The following is a 22699-nucleotide window of genomic DNA, read 5'->3' on the forward strand; positions in this document are numbered from 1 at the left end:
CCAGCTCGGGCAGCCCCGCCCCTTACGCTGGCCAGACACACCCCCGTGGCACCCAGCCGCCGGGCCACGCCCCTCCGCGCGGGCCACGCCTCCTCCCTTTACGGCCCGTCCCGCGGCACGCCCCTCCCTCCCACCCACCCAGCCGGCGGCTCGCGCGGCGACGGTTGGCGGGGACGGTTGGGCGGGGGCGGGGGCGGGGCCAGCGCGGCGGTTGGCGGCCGGGAGGAGGGAGGGAGGGAGCCGCGGGCGGCGGCGGCGGCCGGGAGGGGAGTGACCGTCGTGGCGGCCTGAGGGGAGGGGCGGCCGGGGCAGGCAGGGCAGGCAGGCAGGCGAGGCCGGGCCAGCAACAGCAGCATGGCGGCTGGGCGCGAGCCTCCGCCGCCGCCTGCCGCTCCTCCTTCTCCTCAGGCGCCCGCCGCCATCGCCGCTGAGGGAGCGCCGCGGCTCGCCCCCCGCCGCCGCCGCCGCCGCCTCCTCGCCCTGCCGGCTTGACGGAGGAGGAGGAGAAGGAGGGCGAGCGAGAGAGAGAGGGACGGCGAGAGAGAGGGACACGCGGAGACCCCCCCCTTCTCCCCACCCCCCCGGCCGGCCGGCCATGGAGCTCGCCAAGCCGGTCTTCCCCGCGCTGCCGCAGCCCAAGGAGGACTCCGAGGTGAGACCCCCAATCGCCCGCCGGGCCAGGCACACGCGGGGTGGGAGGACGCGGCCGCCCGGGGAAATGCTGCTCTTCCTGGGGGGGAGGGGGCGGGCAGGGCGACCCCCCTCCTCCCCCCCCCCCCCCCGTGAAGGGCGTGAGGGCCTCCTTGCACGCCCACCGCCTCGAAAGCAACCAAAATGGAGGTTTGGCACCCGAGTTATAGGGGGGGGGAGGGTCTTCTCTTTCACTCCCCCCACCCTTTCTGCAGGTGGATCTAAGGGTCTGGCTGCTCTGCGCTCTCCCCCCCCGCCACCTTCTCCTCTGCAGTGCAAAATCCCCCCTCCTCCAGGGGTCTTCTCCTCATCCAGGGGCTTCGCCTGTGGTGTTCTCTGCCTGCCTCTTCCTTCATCCCGGAATACCTGTGTTTGCTCCCCTTGATCTCGATAGCTGGTTGCATTTCTGCAAAACAGTGCATGGCTGATGGGCAGCAGCTCTCCCTGGGCTTGGGGAGAGGGCTCCTGCAGAGCCAGCATCCTGCCCCCCTATGGAGTAGCTAGGGAATAGGAGCCAGAATCACAGGGAGATGGAAGGTACCACTGAGGGCCATCCTGTCCAGCCTCCCACCTTTTCAGGTGCTCATCCGATCTTCTCCGAAAGACCTCCAAACGGAGACTCCACCACCCTCCGAGGCAGCGTACCCCATCTGTGAATAGCTCGTTGTGAGAAAGTGCTTTCTAATATTGAAGTGGGACCTCCTTTCCCATCATTTGAACCTGTTGCCCCTAGTCCTGGTCTCAAAAGATGCAGGGAGCAAATTGTCCCCCTCTTCAACGGGTCTTCCATTTACGTAATTAAGCTCCGCTGTCATAGCTCCCTTTGCCCTCCAGCCTCCATCTATCCAACATAGGTTCCTTGGCATTATTGCTGATATGTTGAATTTGTACCCCGCTTGTCTTCCATATTAGTGGCCCGAAGCAGCTTGTATCATTCTCCCTTTTGCCCTCACAACTGCTCTGTGAGGTAGGTAGGTTAGGCTGACGGAAAGCATCACATGTCGTGCCCGTTCCACAACCGATCCTTGGAAGTGTTCATGTTTTTCTTATAAGCAGCCTCTGAAGTCTGACACTGGAAGGAAGCTGTCGGGAACGGGGTTGGTTCTTCTTGGTGGTGCGTTAGTGGGTCTCCATAAATAGCTGCAGGGGGAAGAAGATACCTGCCTATTCCCTGAAGGAGAAGCAACACTGGGTGTGGGCAAAGCACACCAGCGAAGTCTCAGTCAGCATGGGTGAATGTCGGAATTTGGCTTCCGCAGAACTCTGGAGCAGTGGAAGTCCAAATAAATGCAGATTTTATTTCCTTCATTTATATGCCACCTTTCTCCCCAAGGGGTTTCCCAAGCGGCTTACATTGCTCTCCTCAGTTCAATCCTCGCAACAGCCCTGCAAGCTAGATTAAGCTGAGAGCATGTGACTAGCCCTAGGTCACCCAGTGAGCTTCCATGGCTCAAGTGGGGGTGCCAGTCTGCCATGTCTCACCACTGCATCACACTGTGTCTCCCAGCATTCCTGGCATCCTCAGTCCCCTTTTCCTGTTCACAGTTACAGGATTTGTTCTTATCAAGCCCTTCCCTTACCAATGACTGTGGGTTAAGTTTTCGTGCACCCTGCTGAGAATCTTGGTTGTCCCTACTTCAGCTAAAGGGATTTTGCTCGGTGTCCTGCTTTGGCTCCCTGCCGTACCATGAGCAAATGAAACTGCCTTATACCGAATAAGACCTTTGGTCCATCAAGGCCCATATTGTCTACGCAGACTGGCAGCAGGTCCCCAGGGTCTGAGGCAGTGAAAGGTCATTCACATCACCTACTGCCAGATCCTTTAACTGGAGCTCTTCCACTGAGCTACCACTCCTCCCGCCCTCTGTCTTGTATTATATGTCTCTTTCTTGTCCTATCAGCCTTCCCTACTTCCATGGGAACCCAATTTATCAGGCATAGGATGCTGAGGAATTGATGGCAGTAAAATAGACCCATTCTGTCACCTACTTTCTCCATTCGCACATCCCAGACCTGCCTGCAAGCAGGATTGGCTGTTGAATCATGTAGAGGTGTAAATATTGCCATAATAGTTCATCCCAGGGTATACCCTCTGGGTACTTCCCTACTGATTTGTAGCTTTCGCAGTCAAACATACCCAGTGCAATGAAACCGTTAAAAATCTTTCACTGTTTGCTCCTAGCTTTGGTGTATCTCCAGGTAAAAATTCTTCCCTTGGACGTCAATCGTTAAGAACACTTCTGTCTGCTCTCTTGCAAGCTTGATGGCAAAAGTTATCTTTGACTGCCTCCTTTTCACTCTCTTAGACCCTTCTCTCCTGCATGTCTGTTAAGGTCTTGCTATGTATGCCCCCACTTCATATCTTTCCCCCTCCATCTCTGGTTCCATTTACTTTGTTACTATATTTAGCTTCACCATTTCCTGTCAGAGTCTGTAGTAATCTTGAGCATGGTCCTGATTTTGGCATTTCTAGGTTGTGGGCAGCCTTTCTCCCGAAGCGTGACAAGCCAAGCTTCAAATCTTGCCCTCTCTCCCCATGTTTTTTGGAAGTTTGTCCTTATCCCGCTGAATGTTTGGTAGCTTGTACAGTATCTGCATGAAGTGAAGTGCACTGCACCTCTTGAGATTTATGTTGAGACATAGTAAAGGTTTCACTGTATAGTGACAGTTTTAACCGACGCATCTAAGAGAGGTTATCCCTTTCTGGCTCAGGGTCCATTAGAATGCCTTTGCTACAGCTGCATCGCATCTCCTGTTAAGCTTCACCTAAGCTGCCCATTCCTTAAAAGTACGGCATCTAAGTTTTCCTTTGTTAAATCAGATCAGCCTAGGTCCCCGAACCTCTGACAACATGGATAGAGTGGCTGGAGACAGTGACACTTTGGCAGCTGAATTGCTTGCACGGGTACCAGAGACCTACACAGACATGGTCTCTTGTAGCTCCCTTAGAGCAGGGGTAGTCAACCTGTGGTCCTCCATATGTTCATGGACTACAGTTCCCATGAGCCCCTGCAAGCAACAGCTGGCAGGGGCTCATGGGAATTGTAGTCCATGGACATCTGGAGGACCACAGATTGACTACCCCTGCCTTAGAGGCTGGAGTATCTTTGCATGGGATTGCACTGTGAGAATTGTCTTGTCAATTAATAATTGGTAAACTGTCTGTAGTCCAGACATTTCAGGCTTCTTGCCTCTGTTTTCTCTGGAATCCTCTCAACTTCACTGCAGCCTGCTTCTTACCTCTGCTCCTTGAATTCTACCTTGCCCCTGATGCTTCCAGCACATTAGGCCACCTCATACTGCCAATACGCTCTCCAATGTATCATGCCAATTTGTGCTGCCTTATGCTGCCCAGTGTATTACGCATTATACCTAGAATATAATGCTATGCTATCCTGCACAGTATCTTTTAGGACACCATGCATTTTGTGCAGTCCAACTTATTCCTTTACCTTATGCTGCCCATCATAATATGCTGTAGCTTTGACAAAGATCATGCATTCATGCTTAAGAGCATAAGAAATACTGTGTTGGATAAGACCAGTGACTCAACCAATCCAATGCTCTCTGTCACACAGTGGCCAAAACCCAGGTGTCGTCAGGAAGTCCACCAGTGGAGCCAGAACTCCAGAAGCCCTCCCACTGTTGCCTCCCAAGCACCAAGAAGAAGAGTTGGTTTTTATATGCTAATTTTCTCTACCAGGAGTCTCAAAGCGGCTTCCAATCACCTTCCCTTTCCTCTCCCCACAACAGACACCTGTTGAGGCGGGGGAGGCTGAGAGAGCCCTGATATTACTGCTTGGTCAGAACAGCTCTATCAGTGCCAAGGTCACCCAGCTGGCTGCATGTGGGGGAGCAGGGAATCAAACACGGCTCACCAAATAAGAGGCCACTACTATAAACCACTATACCAATCTGGTGCATCATTGCCCCAGATAAGAACTCAAGAGAAGCCATGTTAGATCAAACCAATCCAGTCCAACACTGTGTCACACAGTGACCAAAACACAAGTGCCATCAGGAGATCCACCAAGCAGGGCCAGAACTCCAGAAGCCCTCCCAAGCACCCAGAATGCAGAGCATCACTGTTCCATCTATACCTTGTAACTAATAGCCACTGATGGTCTTATGCTCCATGTTTCTCTTGTTCCCTCTTGAAGCTGTCTATGCTCGTAGCCACCACCACTTCATGCAGCAGTTAATTCCATGTGTTAATGACTCTCTAGGTGAAAAAGTACTTCCTTTTACCTGTTCTAAGTCTACTATTGATTAATTTCATTAGAAAAGCCATTTACTGTTCAACATGCCCATGAGTTCTTGTACTGCAAGAAAAGGAGAGAAGTACTTCTTTGCCTTCTCTGTCTTGTGCCAAATTTGTAATTCTCTATTCTGTCATTCCCTCGGTTGTCGTTTCTCCAAACTAAAGAGGCCTAACCTCTTTAAACTTTCTTCATGTGCCATCCCCTTAATCATTTTAGTTGAGTTTTTGTATGCTTTTTTCATTGCTATATTCTCTTTTTTGAGGTTCAGTGACTCACAGCAGTTCCACCCCTGCTACATTTTGTTAGTCTTTAAGGTGCCACGTGTCTCTTGCTCCTTTCTTCTGCAATTGTGGAAGCTGTAGGATTCACACATTTTACAGGTACAAGACATCCTCGATCAACGTCTGACTGCAGAAGTCATGTTGATATTAAAATTGAAACAAATAATTAAGCTCTGTTTGCAAAGCTGAGAAAGCATCTTTTTTGTTTTGTTTTGTAGAAAAGTGTATTGCCGTGGATGTATTTCTGCCTTTCAGGCTGCAAACAGGTTAAACAAATCTCAGTATCTGAAGTTCAGATAAGCCTAATATTAAATATTAAATATTTCCTATGCGTCTAGCAGCTCCTTTGCCATTCTAAGCTGCCATACAGTGAAGTAATATGGAAGTTAAAATGTGAATGGCAGTAAACTAAAATCACTGTTAAAAACATCAAAAGCAGCAACAGGGCTTTCAGAAAACCATTTTCAGTTTTAAATAAATCTGTTTGCTTTGCATAGTAACACCCGTGACTAGTTATTCAGCAAATGGGTGGTCTGCTTTAAGGCTATGATTTTGAGCACACTTATTGCTTGATTGATTGTTTAGACTTTTACCCCGCCACTCCCAGACAAGCTGGCTCATGGCGGCTCACAAAATATAAAATATAAAACCTATAAAATGCAATTAAACAGATAAACAGCATGGATGGTGAACACATAACCCCATATTAGGCCCCTAGACTCCAGACTTCTGTTCCCAGCTGTGACAATTAATTGTAAACTGGGGGCCATAGTGAGCCCCCTTCCAGGGGTCCAGATCATACAAGGATGGGGAAGGACCCGCTCTTATCACCCAGTTCCACTGAAATCAATAGGTAAATCTTTTGGACTAGTTGATACTCCTGTGTTTGGATCTGGGGGTCTGTCTGGGCTCTGAAATTAACTGGATAACGACTTGTTTTTTGTTGATGCACATAAATATAGTCATTTGCAAGACACTTCTGGGCTGTCACAGTGTGGGGATTGTTCGTATTCAGGAATGCTTAAGTTTTTGGCTCATGTTGTATGGTTTGAAATGCTTCGTAAATTGCCAGTTTGTGACCACATGGGTTGCAACGGTTGCGTACATTACAAATGGCTTATCTTGATGCATCACTCAGCCGGTTTTAAGGGTTCATTTAAAATTGTATAACAGAAGCAAGCAAGTGTGTGTATCTTGTTGTGCCATTCAGAAGTTACAGTGGAAGAAATTTGCACGGCAAAGCGGGGGAGGGGGGGCTTCAAATACTGTTCCTACCAAAGAGCTGCATTGGTGCCTGAGGAATATATCTCAGGTGTGCTTGAGCCCCAAAACGCCCAGTCCAGCATAGATGGTGGAGCTTGAAGACCTATTCATGCACACTATAAAGATCATACCTGTTAGCTGTTGATCGTTTTTTACTAGGGAAAAAGTCAGTCTGATACTTGCTGTGGAGCTTACTTCCGTGTGTGAGAGTGTCCAAATAGATCACACAGTCGCTCAAAGGAAACTCAGGCTAGTATAGGACTTGAACTTCCTTAAGGGTTGGAAATGGGTTGTATGCAGCTGTGCTCTAAAAAAAAAAAAAGCCCCTTTTGCCATGAGAAATTTGAATCCAGAAGAACAAAAAAAGGTATCAGGATCTCTAGGAAAACAATAATTAGTTCGTTGCCAGTGAAAACATGTCGTGAGTACGTGGAGAAGTCGCAGGACAACGGAGCATTCGGCATATTTATTGTTTTTACTGAATTTTAACAGGCTGTAAACTGCCTCAAGCTTGTTTTATTTGTCACATCATGTCCATGAACTACACTTTAGTGTATGTTGGAAGCGCAGTGGGCATTTAAAGATTGAATAGCGAATGGAGTTTTATATCCCCAACACTGTAAACAATAACTTTAGTAGGTGATGACTCCAGTGTGTAATATACATGACTAGGGGCCAAGCCCGTTGCATTCAGGAATACAGTGGGCACTAGATTAGGAGGGTGGGGTGGAAGAACTCTGCAGATGGCCTCCCCCTCTCCCCAGGATCTGGAAAGGCTGCAGGCAGCTGTTAGGAAAGTCACTGACAGGAGCAGCTCTCAAGCGGCAGGGATCTGCAGCCTCCAAGCTTCAGAGGGAAGTGGAAGTAGGAGTGGGTGGTCAGGGGTGGGGGATGGAAGATGGTTGTCTGGTTGCTGGATAGAGAGGCAAGCCAGTTGGAGGAGGAGGCACTCGGGGGCGGGACAGTTGCTCTGAGTGGGTATTAAGCACTGAGTGGCACTTAAGCCATGAGACATGCTCCTCCTCCAAGGCTTTACCCAAAATATATAGTGGAACAGATTTAAGCATCAAGGGAAATGAACACCTGGGCTGCTCCTTGGTTTGTTTTATTTCCTTAGGTAGGTGGAGAACAGTCACTAGGGAGTAAATGCTCTGTCACCAGTTCCAGAAGGGTGACTGTATTAGTCTGCTACAGAAAAACTGCAGAGTGTGGCACTTTGAAAGGATATGTTTATTTCACACACTAGAGCCCCTGGACTCACTGGCAGTCTTCAAGCAAAAGTTGGAGACACACTTTTCCTGGATGCTTCAGGATGCGTAGGGCTGATCCTGCGTTGAGCAGGGGGTTGGGCTAGATGGCCTGTATGGCCCCTTCCAACTCTATGATTCTGTGATTCTGTGACTTTATTCACAAAGTGCACATCTTGGTCTGGCTGGAGGCACTTGTTGGCTTGGGAGGAAAAAAGCTGTGATAAAATGTGAAATAACCCCTCTAGTGACACCTTAAAGACTGACAAATGTTCCATCTTTTGTGGACTAGCTCTCTTAGTCTTTGAAATGCAGGACTCTTTAACCACCTTGCCCCAAAGAAAGGCAAGAAACATACCTCTGGGGAACTGATCTAAGGCGACACCTGCTCACTGAAATCCATTAAAGGAATCGTGAGGCTGCATCCAGAATGCCTTCTCTAAGCATCGGGTGTTTGTTGCATTGAGATGCAAACTGAATTACAGAACAAGAAGGCAGGCAACCCAGTACAAAAGGCATCATGTAGAGCAGGAAAGTCTGCGGCATCAAAATCAGAATTTTGTTCACTTTATCACAATACACAATACCATTATTGGCGTAGCACAAGTTAGGAGCAAGGAAAACCGAAATAGTCATGATACACCAGTCAATTTGAATTAAAAAACTGAAGTCAGAAATTCAGCCATAATAAAAGTGACCTCAGCCAGCATCCTTATCACTCAATATGTTCACTTTATAAAAATGCCCCATATCACTTCCATAGGAAATTCCATCTTGCTGCAATCCTATTCCCTCCTAAACAGCTCCGCTGTACTGGCCTCTGTGAGTTTTCCGAGCTGTGTGGCTGTGGTCCTGTAGTTTGAATCCCTGACATTTCACCAGTAACTGTGGGTGGCATCTTCAGAGGTAGGACACGGCTAGACGGGGCTTTGGTACAGAGAGGTTCCCATCTTGCCGTGTCCTTCTTCTGAGGATGCCAACCGTAGCTACTGGTGAAATGCCAGGAGCTTGGACTGTTTAGCCTGGAGGGGAGACAACTGAGGGGGGGGATCTGATAGCCATCTTCCAGGTATTTAAAAGGCTGCCATATGGAGCAGATGATAGGGGGAATGACAGAGAATGAGGTGGCTGGATGGAGTCACTGAAGAAGTCAGTACAAACTTAAGTGGACTCCGGAGAATGGTAGAGGACAGGAAGGCCTGGAGGATCATTGTCCATGGGGTCGCGATGGGTCGGACACAACTTCGCACCTAACAACAACAAAATGGAGCAGAGTTGTTCTCTTTCCAGCCTCCTGCCTTCCAGATTTCTGAAGAATGTTATGTTGGCTAAATTGTTTTTTATTGTGTGTAAATGGTTTTTCTTTTGTTTTTCTCCTTCAGGACTGGACATATCCAATGAGAAGAGAGATGCAGGTACAGATTTTTCTTCCCATCAAACCTGGTTGTTAATTAGCTCCTTGGTGCTGCTCAGGAAAATCCTCATGAACCCTAAGATGCTATGAGGTGCTACAGGGGTAAATGAGGGATGAGGGTTTGGAAGCCTCCTTTATCTAGGGGGGGCCCTGATCCGAAGAAGGCTAAGTCTGGGGTAAGGGGCGGGTGAGTAGAGTGGAGCTGCCACCCTGCTGGATCTGTGTTGTTTCCAAGCTCATTGGATTTGTTGCGATTGCCCAGTCAGTGCATTAAAAAAGCACAGTGCTCTCCCACCCTAGAAATGGCGGCTGCAGTGGTGTTTTTGAGAGACAGGGCCCTAGCAACACAACACAGCTTGTTTCTGGATTTAGCTAGGCATTCTCGCTGCCATGCCAAGGGACACAACCCCAGAAGGTTGCTTTGCCTCTCTGATTCTTTTCAAACCTATGGATTTGCAGGCAGCTCCTAGCCCAAGGCCATTCATCCATAATTCTCCATTTAGCAAGAGTGACCTTTATTGTATTCATTTATTCTTTTCATTTATAGCCTGCCACTTCCACACAGTGGCTCAGTTAACAATCCAGAAAAAAACCCATAATAGTATCCCCTTATAGTCCCTTAAGATAGCCAATTCACTCACCCACGGCAATGACAATAACCCTACCCCTGCTCCGCAAGCTTCAGACTGGCGCCTCAGGGCATATGGGGAGCCTGATGACCCGGCTTCATGGAGGGACCCAGATTTAACTTGTCCTGGCCTCAACCAAGCACCTGGCGGAAGAGCTCCATTTTACAGGCCCTGCAGAACTGTAAAAGCTTCATCAGGGTTCTCGGCTCTCCTGGGCCTCCATAGACAGGGAGGCATTTAGGATTAATCCTGGCCAAGGGCGAGAGGGCAAATTGCACCCCAGCCAGGGTGGGTAGGTGCACTTCCAGATTTGTTGCCTTCTTGCCCAGCCACAGGACCTCTGTCTTGGAGGGGTTGAGTTTCAGGCAACTCTGCTCTAACCGTCCAGCCACAGCTTCCGAACAACTGGCACATGTATCTGCGGGGGAGTCCGGGCGGCCGTCCATCAGAAGATAGAACTGTCATCCGCATACTGGTGACAACCCAGCCCATAATGTGGGACAAGCCTCTCCAGGGGGCACATAAAGTTGTTGAACAGCATGGGAGAGAGGACCGTCCCCTGAGAAACTCCACAAGGGAGTTGGTGGGGCCATGATAACTCCACCCCCACAGCCACCCTCTGTGTCCGGTGCCGGAGAAACAGATTGAGCATCACGAGGATAGCCAAACTTCTTTGATTCGGCTGGCGACGGAGATCATCCATCAAGGCAATCAACACTGTTTCCACACCATGGCCAGGACGGAAGCCCGACTGATATAGGTCAGGCGCCATAGTTTCTGCCAAGAATGCCAGGAGCTGGTCTGCAGTGGCCCTTTATTTATTATTATTATTATATATTTATATACCGCCCTCCCCGGAGGCTCAGGGTGGTTTACATAAAACATATAAACAATACATGAAACACCTTACCCAGAAACGCAATATGTGAGACTGGGCAGTAGTTGGCCAGGTCCCACATTATGCCATCTAATGCAGGTTTGAAATGTGTTAGATAATGAGAGTAGGGTTGGTTTTGCCTGGTCTGATTGCAGAGCTCTTCATAAGTTCTTAACCTTCCTAGCATGTGGCTGTTCTTAGTGTTGCTACACCAATAATAACGGTGCCTGTAGTGCAGCAGTTGAGTTGACTGTGTTGCTCATGTGCTACTGTATGAACTTATTTGGGGTTTTGGTTTTGGACATGTCTTGTGGGGTGACGAACAATCCTGAGGCCAAAGATCCTCCTTCCCCAACTTGGGCAATTGAGAGCCAGCTTGGTGTAGCAGTTAAGAATGGCAGCTTGTAATCTGGTGAGCCAGATTTGATTCTCCACTCCTCCACATGCAGCTCGCTGGGTGACCTTGGGTTCCTCACAGTTCTGCTAGAGCTGTTCTTATAGAGAGTTCTCAGCTTGGCCTCCTTCACAAGGTATCTGTTGTGCGGAGAGGAATGGGGGGGGGGGAGTGACTGGAAGCCACTTTGAGACTCCTTCGGATAGTGAAAAGTGGGGTATAAAAACAACTTTTCTTCTTCTGAGATGCTCATTAGACTTGAACAGTTAAAATGCATATAATCTGTTTCTTTCTGTAACGTACGATCTGGAAGACTGAATTTTGTATATGATTGGAAGTTTTGTTTTCTCTCCCTCCCATTTTAGGAAATTTTACCTGGGTTGTTCCTAGGCCCATATTCTTCAGCTATGAAAAGCAAGGTATGCCGGTCTTTTTACAACTTTTTATGTTGTAAATTAACATGAGTTATACAAGCAGTAGCAGTTATTGAACACAAAATAATAATTGCACACCTTTTGATTTGCTAATTAAAACTGCACCCATTGCATAGCTTAATGGTCCATCTTATTGTTTGAAATAAAGTCCACCAAAGTCCAGTTGGTCCAGAACTGACTCACTCCAGCAATATTTGACGATTTTTTGACGCACACCCTGTGACTTGTACAAGAGTCTGGTTATTTCTGTACAAGCACCAAGGGGTGCCTTGAGCTGATGACCTCTGCCACTCCCAGCTGCTGTTCACATGGCCCTTTCTAGAGCAGGATCATTCCTCATTGGGTGACTTTTGAGAGTTTCCTTTCCCTTTTTGATTGATTCACAAACATATTTTCCACACACCCTGGGGATGGAGTTCCCTGTGTTTATTCAAACGTTGGTCTTATCTTGGGTGGTCAAGTTTGGCTTTAGTTGTTGTCGACGTAAAGACCGGCCGCATTTCTGTTAGATACAGTCATGGGTAGATAAGCCGGTCAGCAGAGTATGGGGCCATCTCGGGCCTGCTGAACTTTGAAATATAAGGAACTAAATATTGAATGTTATGCCTATTAGTTAATTATTGGGAATGCAAAAAAAAAGTGAATGTTACTTTGACCGGGCTAACTGAAAAGGACATTCATTCTCTTCCAACATTTTGTCTTGCAGCTACCTATACTTCAGAAACATGGGATTACCCATGTAATATGCATACGGCAAAATATTGAAGCAAACTTTATTAAACCAAACTTCCAGCAATTGTTTAGGTAAGCACCACGACCAACGTGGCCCTGATTTGTTCAGGGTGGCTGTATTAGCAGCTTTTTCTGTTGATTCCTCAGGATGGGACTCTTTCGATGGTCCCTCAAATAAAAAAAGTTGGCGGGAGTGTTGGATTGGGTCTTCTTACAAGGAGCAGCCTTTCCCGTTGGGCCTCAGGGGACAGACCCTTGGGCCAAGGTACAGGGACTGACGAACAGGATTCAGTCAGAGGGCTGGAAGGGCAGAGGCAGGAGTTTCTTCCTGTTTATTGGCCTCTTCGTCATTTGCATTATGATTGCCAGAGAAAGAGCACCATGGTTCAATTATGATGTAGCCCAAGTGCTGCGTTTGGGGACCACCTCTTTGGTCAGCCCCATCAAAACAGGCTTTTCTCCAGCAGTGTGGCTCCAGACTGGCCTCTCTGCTGCTTTCCAGAGACCATGTTTGCTCCCAGAAGGATGCTGAAGGGACAAGGGCTTCTATTTTGTCACTCCGGATAACACAAGGGCAGGTTTTCACGCCTAGCCTGTCAGAGCAGGCAAGTCTCTGCCCCTCCTTGTGGATAAGAAGCCATGATTTCTTCAAAGGGTTTGTGACCATGTGGGTTGCCTTGGTTAGCTAATTACTACCCGCCTACCTATTTATGGCCCCACCCACTCAGCGGTCCATCTGTTTATGTTTTGACCACTCCCATATCATCTTGAATTTCTGGGAGAATTCAATGCTCAGAGTATATATTTCACAGCAGTATCGTTCGTGTTTTAACTTGTCATTGTTCACTTAAATCAAATTTAAATGTAATTTTATCTGCTGTTATTGTGTATTATTTATGTCTTTACTAGCTTCAAAGCCCGTTCATAAGAATGGGCTTTGGGAGGACCCCCCTGCCGCCACAAGGGGGCGAGGCTCGACCCCTTCCTCCCCCTTGTGACACCGCAGCTTCCCTCCCTCCCCCCTGCGGCCTCTTACCTGGAGTCCTGGAGTGCAGAGACTCACAGACATGCTGGGTGTAGCATCCAGGCACGTCTGTGAGGCGAGGAGTGAGGGCTCGATGAGGGAGGGTAGGAGCTGTAGCGGCAGCCAGACCGTTCCACCCCCAAGGCTATTTCATAAGTATATAGAGCAACCATGGATAAGGATATACCACCCTCAGCCAGTTTGCTGGGAGGGAGGTCTAAAAATCCAGTAAACAAACAGCCAGGGCACAGGTTTATTTCTAGCTACATTTTGAAGTTCATAGGTTTAGTCCCCATGCTCAAAGAACCATTCTTCAAAAGGGCTTAATGTGGAGATGATGAGAGTTCCTCGACGTCTCATAACTATTCTATTTCGTGTTGACCTTCCCAGAGTCCTTCCTTTTGGGGGGAGGGCATACTAAAGTGGTGGGGAGACCTCTAAGCATTATTTGGAACCGTGCCTTCACTTAAGGATAACTGGATTTAAGTGGGCAGGCCTGGTGGAGCTTTTGCCCACCAAGGCTTCTGATTGGCCACTGGAGATTTAATTGGCAATGCAGATTTTTTTAAAAAAAACGCTGCTTCAGCAGAAGCTGCCACCCCAGTGCAAGGATTTTCACTGTGACCGAACGTAAGCCACGGCAGCCCCTTTGCAGTTGACTCTGCCTCCTGCAGCAGCCGGGGTATGCTGTCTCCACCACTGGTGGCCAACACAGTGTGTCAGAATTCTAAAGGTGCCCACAGGCTCAACATTGTTGGGGACCCCTGCAGCTTCCCAGCACCCATTAGATTCCAGGCCTGGTTTGCCAGGTGAACATGGTTTGAACCGTGGGGAGACTAAAGGCAGCCGGGGAGGGGGAGGTCGGGGCAGAACGGGGCTGGCACTGCAAAGGGCTCGCCCCAAAGGCAGCTGGCTACCCACGGGCCGTTGGACTGTGATTGTACACCACTGCCGCACCATCTGCATTTTAACTAGCCTTCTTTATCTCTGTTTCTGATTATTTCCAAGCTGAATGTTTGCATTCTGCAAGACGAGCGATCCTGGCTGTGAATTTAACACGCTTGTTTTAATTGTAGGTATTTAGTCTTGGATATTGCAGATAATCCCATTGAAAATATAATAAGATTTTTCCCTATGGTAAGTGTTTATCTTGGCTTGTGAGTTTCATGCTTAAACAGTTCTGGAGCAGTGCTGCACTTGCGTTAATGCGGCTCAGGGATTGCGTGAGAGCAAGAAGCTCTTCAGTTGCTTTTTCTCTCTCTCGTGGTGATCCCGGCAGTGACAGTCACTGACGCCCCACAAAGCATTTTTCTGGGCCAACTTGCAAGGCTTTTTTGACATGGAAAGGTCCCTTAACCATGAAATCCTATGCCATTTGTGCAGCTACAGTTTTCTGAATTCTCCCGCTGGCTGTTAGTATTGCTGCTTGACAAGGGTTGCCCATCCCCGGGAAGGTATTGCTTTGTGTTTTGCACTGGCATTCAGAACCTTCTGAGCTTGTATTTTTGGCACAAAGACCCTCCCTCCTTAGAAGCATAGAAGAATCCTAGAGTTGGAAGGGACCTCCAGGGTCATCTAGTCCAACCCCCGGCACTGTGCAGGACACTCACAACAGGGAAGGAGCCTAACTAGGTCCTGTGCCGGTGGCAGCTGTGCCACGATTGGTTTGTTTTGAGATGTTGCTGCCCATCTTTCTCCTAAGCTCAGGGCAGCTTATGGAGCACAATGCCCAGAGTGCTGCTTTTGAGGCAGTTTGTGCAGGAGACCTTCCTGGTGGATTGTGCATATTCTTAGATGGGGTCAAATCACACAGTATGGTGATTGTTGTCTCCTCAGTGGGCATGCTCCTCTTGATTCTAAACAACATTTGGAGTCACTTTTTAGTCACATGGCATCTGTCTGCTGGGTGTCCAGTGGCTCCAAGGAGGGTGGTTTTCCCAGACCTCTGGCTTACCTTAATGCAATGAATGAGCCCCTTTGTGGGAATTGTAGTTCATGGACATCTGGAGAACCACAGTTTGGCCACCCCTGCCTTAAATATTGTGCAGAGGTCCTGGTACCAGGTGTTTCAAAAAGTACTGGGGTGGAGCCACAGGTTTCTTGCCTCATCTTGCTGCTGCATAGCTGTAGTGAGTGAGCCAGCTTGATGTAGTGGTATGAGTGTCGCCTCTAATCTGGGTTTGATCCCCCACTCTTCTTCCACATGCAGCCAGCTGACTGACCTTGGGTCAGTCACAGTCCTGTTAGAGCTGTTTTCACAGAGCTCTCAGCCTCCCCTACCACATAAGGTGTCTGTTGTGGGTAGGCAGTTGTGGAGGAGGAGTGGGGAATCAAACCCAGCCTGCCAGATTAGGAGTCCGCCCTCCTAACCACTCCACCATGCTGTCTCTCTTCTAGAGCAGTGGTCCCCAACCTTTCTGAGGCTGGGGACTGGCAGGGTAACTGCCCTGCCCGCGCATCGCACATGCGCGGCCAAAATCGTGCATGCGTGGCACTTTTACGGGTGCAGCCGTGATTCCCTCTCCCCGCCCTCCCTCAGTAAGAAGCTTCCCGGGCCATAAGCTTGCGGCCTGGGAAGTTTTTTACTGCGGGGGGGGGCGGGGAGAGGGAGCCGTGGCCCGGCACCATGGCCTTCGCGGCCCGGCACTGGGCCACGGCCCGCAGGTTGGGGACCACTGTTCTAGAGTGCAAGGGCTTTAGAATTCTCTGATGTTTCTGGTATTTTAGAATGTGGGGCTGTCCGTGGGTGTCAGAATTTCTGAGCTGACTGTAATAGGAGTGGAATTTCTGTGTGTTTTCCCCTTTAGACTAAGGAGTTTATTGATGGCAGTTTACAAACTGGAGGTATGTTGTTTTTCTCTTTGCCTGCCTAATTTGCCCTAGTCAGATATAAGTGAGTATTGAATAGGTGGTTGCCATTGTGACACACTTTGGCCTTTTGGGGAGGGGGCACTAGCAATAGATTCAAGGCCAAATGGGTGTTTTCCAAACCAGGTGAGCCATCCTGCTTGCAGGGCAGCTGTTCTCAGTGAATAGTGCCTTCTGGGGGAGACTTTGTGTCCCGGCTTCACCCCTTGGGTTATCGATTGCCATGAAGCATGGAGGCCCAAAGAGAAATGAGGAACCATTAAATTTGCTTCCGGGAGCACAGTAGGGGATGGAGCAGGTTTCCAAGGAGTACCTTTTTGAGAGTCAAAGCTGCCTTGGCCAGACCCCAGGGCTTGTGCACACCCTGTGACCTTTTGCTCAAAGGTGCATTAGATTCTTCCATTTGTCCTGCTGGCTTGCTGCTAGTCCCGGTCGTGTTCCTGCCCTGTGGGAAGCCTCTTCTAGTGCGTCTGTTCAATCTTCAAGACAAGCCGCTGGGGTTGGGGGGCGGGAGGGCGGGATTCTAGCCCGCTTGTGTAAAGTAACTATTTCCGTTCTCAGGAAAGGTTCTTGTCCATGGGAACGCAGGGATTTCCAGAAGGTAACAACGGTTTCTCTTTATTTTAGCATTCCCAAAGTGCGGCCGCTGGACCCCTGATCTTATTCCTTTTCTGTCTCCTTGCAGCGCTGCCTTAGTGATTGCGTATATTATGGAAACGTTTGGGGTGAAGTACAGGTAGGGGCCTGTCTGATGCTGCCTCCTCCCTTGGGCTACTGAGCATGATGTGGTCCACGTGGGTTTTCCAAGAGATCCCTTACCATTGCCAGGCTCACGAACGAGCCACATTTCCCCCTTTGCCAGAGCTTTTGTGATGTTTGGGGAGGGACAGGGATCTTCTGTTCCTGCTCCCTCCTTGGCCCCTCTGCGGCAGCACCTCCAGCGTTTGGACTGGCGGCCCCCACAATGTCAGGCTGCTCCCCAGTAGCCAAAGAAGCGATCTTTGAAGTTCCAGGCCTGCTGTCTCTTCCCCAACACAAAGCAGAGCCCTAGCTCTCCACCATGGCTGGCGATGGCTCCCCCACCTTGCTTTCCTGCTGCCTGAGATCCTGCCAGATCCTGCGAGGCACCAGGGTTGAATTTGAGACCTGCTCCTGCTGGGGGGAGGGGGGCGGGAAAAAGGAGAGGAGCATGGAAGCCCAAAGAACAGCACTTAATTCTGAATGGTGTCCCCGTTCTGGTCTGAGTGACAGACTGACTCGAGTGCCCCTCCAAGGAGTGCCATGAACAGCATCCCAGCAAGCAATGGGGGTTGAGTTTCGCTGGGCTGCTGCTGGCCAGCTTATGAGAAGTGGCCCCCCAGGCCAGGGGTAGTCAACCTGTGGTCCTCCAGATGTCCATGGACTACAATTCCCATGAGCCTCTGCCAGCAAATGCTGGCATGGGCTCATGGGAATTGTAGTCCATGGACATCTGGAGGACCACAGGTGGACTACCCCTGCCCGAGGCCATCAGCCCAGCAGGAGTTTCCCTGGTGGCTGCAATGCCAAGCAGCACGGCCACCGAATTAAAGAACTTGCTGAGAGTGCTTGTAAGGAAGTGAATGCCAACGACGTGTCTTCTTTCTCGCGCAGGGATGCATTCACATACGTGCAAGAAAGAAGGTTCTGTATAAATCCCAATGCTGGATTTGTTCATCAACTTCAGGTAGGCGTGAGTGAGAGAAATGGAGGTCTGGGCGGTCCATCAGACGTCCAAGATGGGTTGCTTGTTGGTAATGCAAATGGAGACCTTCATCCTTTGCCTTGCTAATTGTCTGACCATGGCTTAGCTGTTGACGGGGACAGTGCTGCAATCTGGCCTTTTTCCTATCAGTTTTGGTGATGGGCCTTAGAATCATAGAGCTTGAAGGGACCTCCTGGGTCATCTAGTCCAACCCCCTGTACTATGCAGGACATCCCAGCCCTCTCGCTCACCCACTGTCACCTGCCACCCCCTTGAGCCTTCCCAGAATCAGCCTCTCCGTCAGATGGCTCTCCAGCCTCTGTTAAAAAATCTCCGAAGATGGAGAACCCACCACCTCCCAAGGAAGCCTGTTCTACTGAGGAACCACTCTAACTGTCATGAATAGGGTTGTGCGATTCGGCTGGTTCGGCGGCCGTTCCCTCCGGGCGCAGCCAGCGCCACTCCGCGCGGGGGGGAGGGCGGTGCCGGCAGCGGCGTGACAGCGGGCGCAACCACGCTGTGTGGTTGCGCCCGCTGTCACGCCGCTGCCGGCACCGCCCTCCCCCCCGCGCGGAGTGGCGCTGGCTGCGCCCGGAGGGAACGGCCGCCGATCCAGCCGAATCGCACAACCCTAGTCATGAACGGTTTAGACGGAATTTAGAATCATAGAATAACATCCAGTGTAACCTACCACCCCCTTGAACCTTCACAGAATCAGCCTTGTACCATTCCTGCTTGCTACACATTGAAAGTCAGTGGCTTGCAGGGGGGGGGGGGCACAAGGTTTGGGGGCCTGTGGGTACCTAAGACATTTGGAGCGGGAGTAGAGAGCACCACCCCAAAAGGGCCGCTGCAGGAGTTGGAACCAAATACTAAAATGGCTGTCGCAGGAGACAGGGTCCATTGCAAGCCTATCTGGAAAGCTTGGCAGCTACCAGGGAAGTCTTACTGCCTCAAGCATCCAGCATTTGCCAAGCAGGAACTGGAGACAAGCCCCCCCCCCCCCCCCCCAAGTCTGCAGAGCCTTAAGCCTTGCAGTCGGACCTAACAGGAAGTGATGTGGACATGCCCGGGATGTCGGGGTCTTGACCTAGAACTCCTGGGGATCACCGAGCACTTCCTGTGGCTTAGCTTGCAACTGGCCGTGAGGCAGTAGCATCCACTTATTGCCCCAGTTCCCGCGCTCCCATTCTCTCTTGCTGTGATGTCTCTGGACCACGTTCTGCCTCTCACAGATGTATCAAAGGGCTGCCAGAACAGTGTGAATGCTGCACAATTGTATTCTAGGGCACAGAGGCACACTGGAGCCCATAGTTCTATAACTGCACAGGGGGATCCACTGCTGTCCCTGGCACTTTCAAGCCTTCCTGTCGTGGGTCCCTTTCCCCCCCCCACTCTGCCCCATCTGCACAACTGGTCCCTCTGCTCCCTTTTGTAGGAATACGAAGCCATCTATCTTGCCAAGCTGACCATCCAGATGATGTCGCCTCGGCAGCTGGAGCGGTCGCTGTCTGTTGCTACAGGTGAGATCTCCCAAGCGGCTCTACCTCCGCCCACCCCCCACAAGGAAATCCTAGCAGGGCGGGGCTTTAACTCACTGCGGTTACTTCCACGGAAAGGAGGGCTCACACCTCCATTTGTTCTAAGCGGAGAGCTTTGCCCTCCCGGCCACAGGATCCCGAGACTGCTCAGGCCATTTTGAACTGAAGCGTAACCCGGACAAGGCGAAAATCTCAGCCCCTGGGATTCAAGCAGAAATGTGAAGTGGCTTGTGCTGGATGGGAGGTCCACTCACCATTCAGGTTCAGGCTTGGAGCTTGACCATCCTTCTTTGGTAGCTCGGTGAAGCTCTGCCTCTCTGCTTCATTTCGTAAAGGAGAGGACATTTTTGACCCTCCTCATCTCTGCTGCCTTTCTCCCCAATATGGACCCAAAGAGCTGACAAAATGATCCTGTCCTAGCAACTACTCAGCATGGTAGGGGAGGGGAAGAAGGTGTACTGGCCCACGATTTCCCAGCAGGCATCTCTAGCACAAGTGGAATTCGAACCTGGGTGTCATACATACTAGTCCAGCCTTTCTACCATTGAGAAACCCCTGAAACATTCTCTTCCAAAAACCCCAGAAGTGATGTCAGCAGGCCACAGCTTCCTGCCACGCCCCCGAAATTCACATGTCACCAGAAGTGTCATCACCCAGACACTCCCTCCGGATGTGACATCACCAGGCCACTCCCACTGCACAGGAGGAGATGGCACAGAAATGTTTTCAGAATAATTCTGAACAGAACCATCCCTCCTCTCTGGGCTGGCCACCAGTTGGCTCTGCTTCACCCAAGGGAGCCTGCAGTGGGAGCCCACAGAAACCATCCCCCTCCCCCACCCAGTGGCAGAATCCAGGTTGGGGCAGGCCTGTGCCACTCTGTCCCTCCCCCGCCCCATGCCAGAAATGGGGCTGGAGCAGGCCTATGCTGCTCCCTCCCCCTGCTCCCAGCATTTATAAATGGGAGTACTTACCTCTCTGGACTCCAGTTGCTACCACATGTGTTGAACCTCGGCCAGCAAGGATTTGTATGGCCAGAGCCTCCCTTTCCCACCCCCTCCAGGCCCATCATTGGTTGGGGGGTGGGGGGTTGACAGGAACCAATATATATTTTTATAAATTGAAAAATATATTAAAATTTAATAGACTTCCACCCAATTGCCGAACCCCTTCCAGGGCCGTCAAGAAACCCCAGTTGAAAAAGCCCAGGCAAACAAGCCACTGTACCATCTTGGCTCTGTTAAGTCCGGAAAGCTGTTAAGCATCTTTTGCTTTGTCATGGAAGGAACGTTTTCTGCCCTCCCAGTCCGTGCTGCCTTGACCTGTCAGTCTTTGCTTCCATTTCTAATGGCCAAAGGATTTCCTGATTCCCTTCATCTCTGGCACTGCACTGCCACGATTGCCTTGAAGTTGGTCGAGTTTGAGGCTCATCTTCATTTCCCAGTGATTCCCACCTGCCCCAGAGCCAGCGTGGTTGTTAGTTAAGAGCGGTGGACCCTCGTCTGGAGGGATCCCCCATTTCTCCTCTACCTGAAATTCGCTGGATGACCTTGAGCCAGGTACCGTTTTCTCCAAACTCTCAGCCTGACCTGCCTCACAAGGGGCCTGTTGCAAGGAGAAGAAGGTAAAGGCAATTGTAAGGCGCCTGGAGACTGCTTAGTGTTGAATAAAGTGGAGTATAAAACCCAGTGACTCCCAAAAGCTCATCCCCTGGCACAAATGGTGTTAGTCTTGATAGCGCTCTTTTCTACTGCTGCCCATCTTGATTTGTCCTGACTGTTTATCACAATTAGCTTGTCCCTGAGGCCTTTCAGCCCTGAGTGCCCTTTAGAAGGCCAGATCCTGAAGATGAAACTCAAATACTTTGGCCACCTCATGAGAAGGAAGGACTCCCTGGAGAAGAGCCTAATGCTGGGAGCGATCGAGGGCAAAAGAAGAAGGGGACGACAGAGAATGAGGTGGCTGGATGGAGTCACTGAAGCAGTCAGTGCTAACTTAAATGGACTCCGGGGAATGGTAGAGGACAGGAAGGCCTGGAGCAGTGGTCCCCAACCTTTCTATCACCGGGACCAGTCAACGCTTGACAATGAGGCCCGGTGGGGGGGTAGTCTTTTGCCGAGGGACGCCGCCTGAGCCCCTGCTCCACTTGCTTTCCCGCCAGCGCCCAAGACTTCCCGCCGCCTGCTGGGGGGCGCTGCCAGTAGCAGATGCGCAGTGCCACGCCGAGGGGGAGCCCCGGCCATGGCAGCCACTGGAGAGCACCAAAAGTGAGCCGGTGGCAGAGTAGCAGGGCAGCCCCTGAGGCAGCAGCCGGGGAGGAGGACGAGGAGGAGTCTCGGCCTGGTACCAAATGATCCACGGACCGGGACCGGTCCCCGGACCGGGGGTTGGGGACCACTGGCCTGGAGGATCATTGTCCATGGGGTCGCAATGGGTCGGACTTATGACTTCGCACCTAACAACAACAACAAGGCCTTTCCAGTGTGTTATACCTTCTCTGCGTCTTCTCACCCAGGTTTCCCAACCGAATCTGCCTTTTGTTACAGGAAGTTTGAAACGGACCCACGAAGAGGATGAAGAAGTCGGCAATATGCAAACAGCGGCACAGAACGGTTGACGCCGAGGGCCCTGTGGAATTTTGGGCGAGGGATTTCTATTCACGGCAGCTGCTAATTTCTGCAGGTTGGACGGACCGATATTTGGGGGGAGGGAGAGACACGAGGCCCGACTTCCTGGTGCATACCTGCCCCTCCAGTAGCACATGGAGCAGGATTTTAAGGTATTGGACTCCTGGACTAATGAGATGGCACTGATTGTTTTACTCCTTTTTTTTCCTTTCCTTTTTTTTACACTTTATAGTTTTACCCTAAACCAAGAACTTTTTGGACTTGCAAAGAGGTATTATTGCAATAATGCACTTTTCATACTTGAAATTTCTTTATTTGTATTGATAAACTTATTACTTTAAACAAAATGCGAGTGTGGGTGGGGAGGATTTGTTTATAAAGTTATTTGTGTAATTTATAACAAGAGCCTTTAGTAAAAAAAAAACAAATGGAAAATCCCGACGGCTTCTTAAAATTCACTGTGGTTTGTATGGTGCTTTACTTCTGAAGATTTCTTTTTCCGGAGTCAGAAAAGTAGGGAAACCGTTTCTGCAAGAACTGGGGCACCTTGCAGTCAAGATGGGTACCAGCCAGCCACAAAGACTTCGTTGGTCTTCAAGGTGCTCCTGGACTCCAACCCCGTTCTCCTGCTTCAGACCAACACAGACCCCACTTCAGGCCTGAATCGACCCCGTAGCTGCATTCTTTCTTCCT

The 22699-nt window shown here is 50.3% G+C and overlaps 1 protein-coding gene across 1 annotated transcript; it reads left to right on the top strand.

Annotated features, from left to right (window-relative positions):
- Positions 1 to 218: 218 nt before the first annotated feature.
- Positions 219 to 22444, top strand: STYX (serine/threonine/tyrosine interacting protein). The gene is made up of 11 exons (XM_077324062.1): positions 219 to 652; positions 9126 to 9158; positions 11423 to 11476; positions 12198 to 12295; positions 14324 to 14384; positions 16055 to 16091; positions 16677 to 16716; positions 16801 to 16851; positions 17748 to 17820; positions 19277 to 19361; positions 21926 to 22444. Exons 1-11 carry the CDS (start codon positions 596 to 598, stop codon positions 21994 to 21996), a joined length of 660 nt encoding a protein of 219 aa, XP_077180177.1. The 5' UTR covers positions 219 to 595; the 3' UTR covers positions 21997 to 22444.
- The last annotated feature ends 255 nt before the right edge of the window (positions 22445 to 22699 follow it).

This window comes from Paroedura picta, chromosome 2 (genome assembly GCF_049243985.1).
Source record: "Paroedura picta isolate Pp20150507F chromosome 2, Ppicta_v3.0, whole genome shotgun sequence".
Lineage (NCBI taxonomy): Eukaryota > Metazoa > Chordata > Lepidosauria > Squamata > Gekkonidae > Paroedura > Paroedura picta.